Source organism: Trichechus manatus, unplaced genomic scaffold (genome assembly GCF_000243295.1).
Source record: "Trichechus manatus latirostris isolate Lorelei unplaced genomic scaffold, TriManLat1.0 scaffold05016, whole genome shotgun sequence".
Taxonomy (NCBI): Eukaryota; Metazoa; Chordata; class Mammalia; order Sirenia; family Trichechidae; genus Trichechus; species Trichechus manatus.
This window is the reverse complement of record NW_004448952.1, coordinates 1-1,355: the sequence shown is the minus strand read 5'-3', so window position 1 is coordinate 1,355 and position 1,355 is coordinate 1. Positions and strand designations below refer to the sequence as shown.

Below are 1,355 nucleotides of genomic sequence, written 5' to 3'. Positions count from 1 at the left end.
AATATGTACTATTAATTTCCTTAGACATGGTGCTCTTTCTGTTTCCTTGTACAACTTCAGACTTTGATGTTGACCCAAATTGAGATTTAGGTGACAAATACTTCTGAATACAGCCAGTGTTTTTTTGACGGTTCTGCCTTTTCTTTTGTGCCTTGATTGTGACCGAATCAGATCTTCTGGAATTCAAGGGAGAAGCCAAGATATTTCTCTCACAGAAATTGTTACTATTAACCCTAAGTTTTCCTGCCAGTTCTTCATTACTTTTCAGTTGTTCTTCCATCTCTCTTTGCCTTTTTTCTGCTGGTCTTTTTTCCTTTTCTTCCTTCTCTGCCAATAATCTCTGTATATATTCTTCACTGGCTTTGTTTTCTGCTTCCTGCGTAGCTCGTTGCTCTGTCTCCATCTTCCTTATCTCCTCTTCATATTCCTTTCGTAATTCACCAGGCATACTTAACAGACGAACTGGCTGATGGTCATCAACGATTTCCACTGATTCTTGTCCAGAGGCTCTAAGCTCGCATTCTTTTGGGTAGTACTTTTGAATTATTTCCCACAGTTCCATATTGACAAGAGAATTTTTTCGGGTATGATACCGGGCCCACGAAGAGATCCACCGGCGGCAGAATGGGCAGCATAAATTTGCCTTTTCAATAATCGACTGGAGGCACGGCTTACAGATCGTGTGGTTACAAGGAAAAGTTACAGGTTCAATTAGGATTTCTAGACAAATCTGGCATTGGCATTCCGACAAGGAAGGGATGGCGTCTTTAGGTACAGCCATTTTCCTATGCTAAGTGGGCTATTCAGTATCAATACATGAACGAAATGCAATCGTTACTTTCGGCCCAACTTTAAAGTAAATAGTATTTTGTGCTTTGACTAGTATTCCCAGCGGCGTACCGGAATTCAGAGATGAGGAGCACCAAACGTCTTCTGGAAAAAGTGGCTTCGTGAGAGTTAGATAAACAGTAATACGCTGGACAGCGATGTATCAGTCCAATTTTAAGACCACAAATGTGGAGTAAGAAAATAAAAGAATCTTTTCACCGTGGCCGCAGGAGAGACGGTGGGCTCTGGTTCCCCGGGCGGCAGGAGGTACGCACCAAATTATCCGTCCCCGTCTTACTAGGCGAGGGTGCTCCTTCTTAGCTCCGGGGATCCCAGCGCGAAGCCGCCCAGGCGCGAACCTCTACCCAGTCACTGCTCTGAGACCAGTTTCCGCCCGGACGCGGGGCTCCGGCAGGAGCTGCACTTCGGTTTTACCGTCGCTATGGTGGCAACGCGCGAGTTCCAGAGTTCCGGCTTTCGAACTCTTCGCGCCATTTCCGGGCGCCGCTTTTCCTTTGTAAACCTCT

General features: G+C 45.7%; 1 protein-coding gene across 1 annotated transcript; it reads right to left on the bottom strand.

The window, feature by feature from the left end:
• Positions 1–9: 9 nt before the first annotated feature.
• Positions 10–781, bottom strand: LOC101358733 (E3 ubiquitin-protein ligase RNF168-like; the record flags this gene model as incomplete). Its single annotated transcript, XM_012560009.1, has 1 exon — positions 10–781. A coding segment is annotated over exon 1 (772 nt), but the record flags the coding sequence as incomplete, so codon positions are not given.
• Positions 782–1,355: the final 574 nt, after the last annotated feature.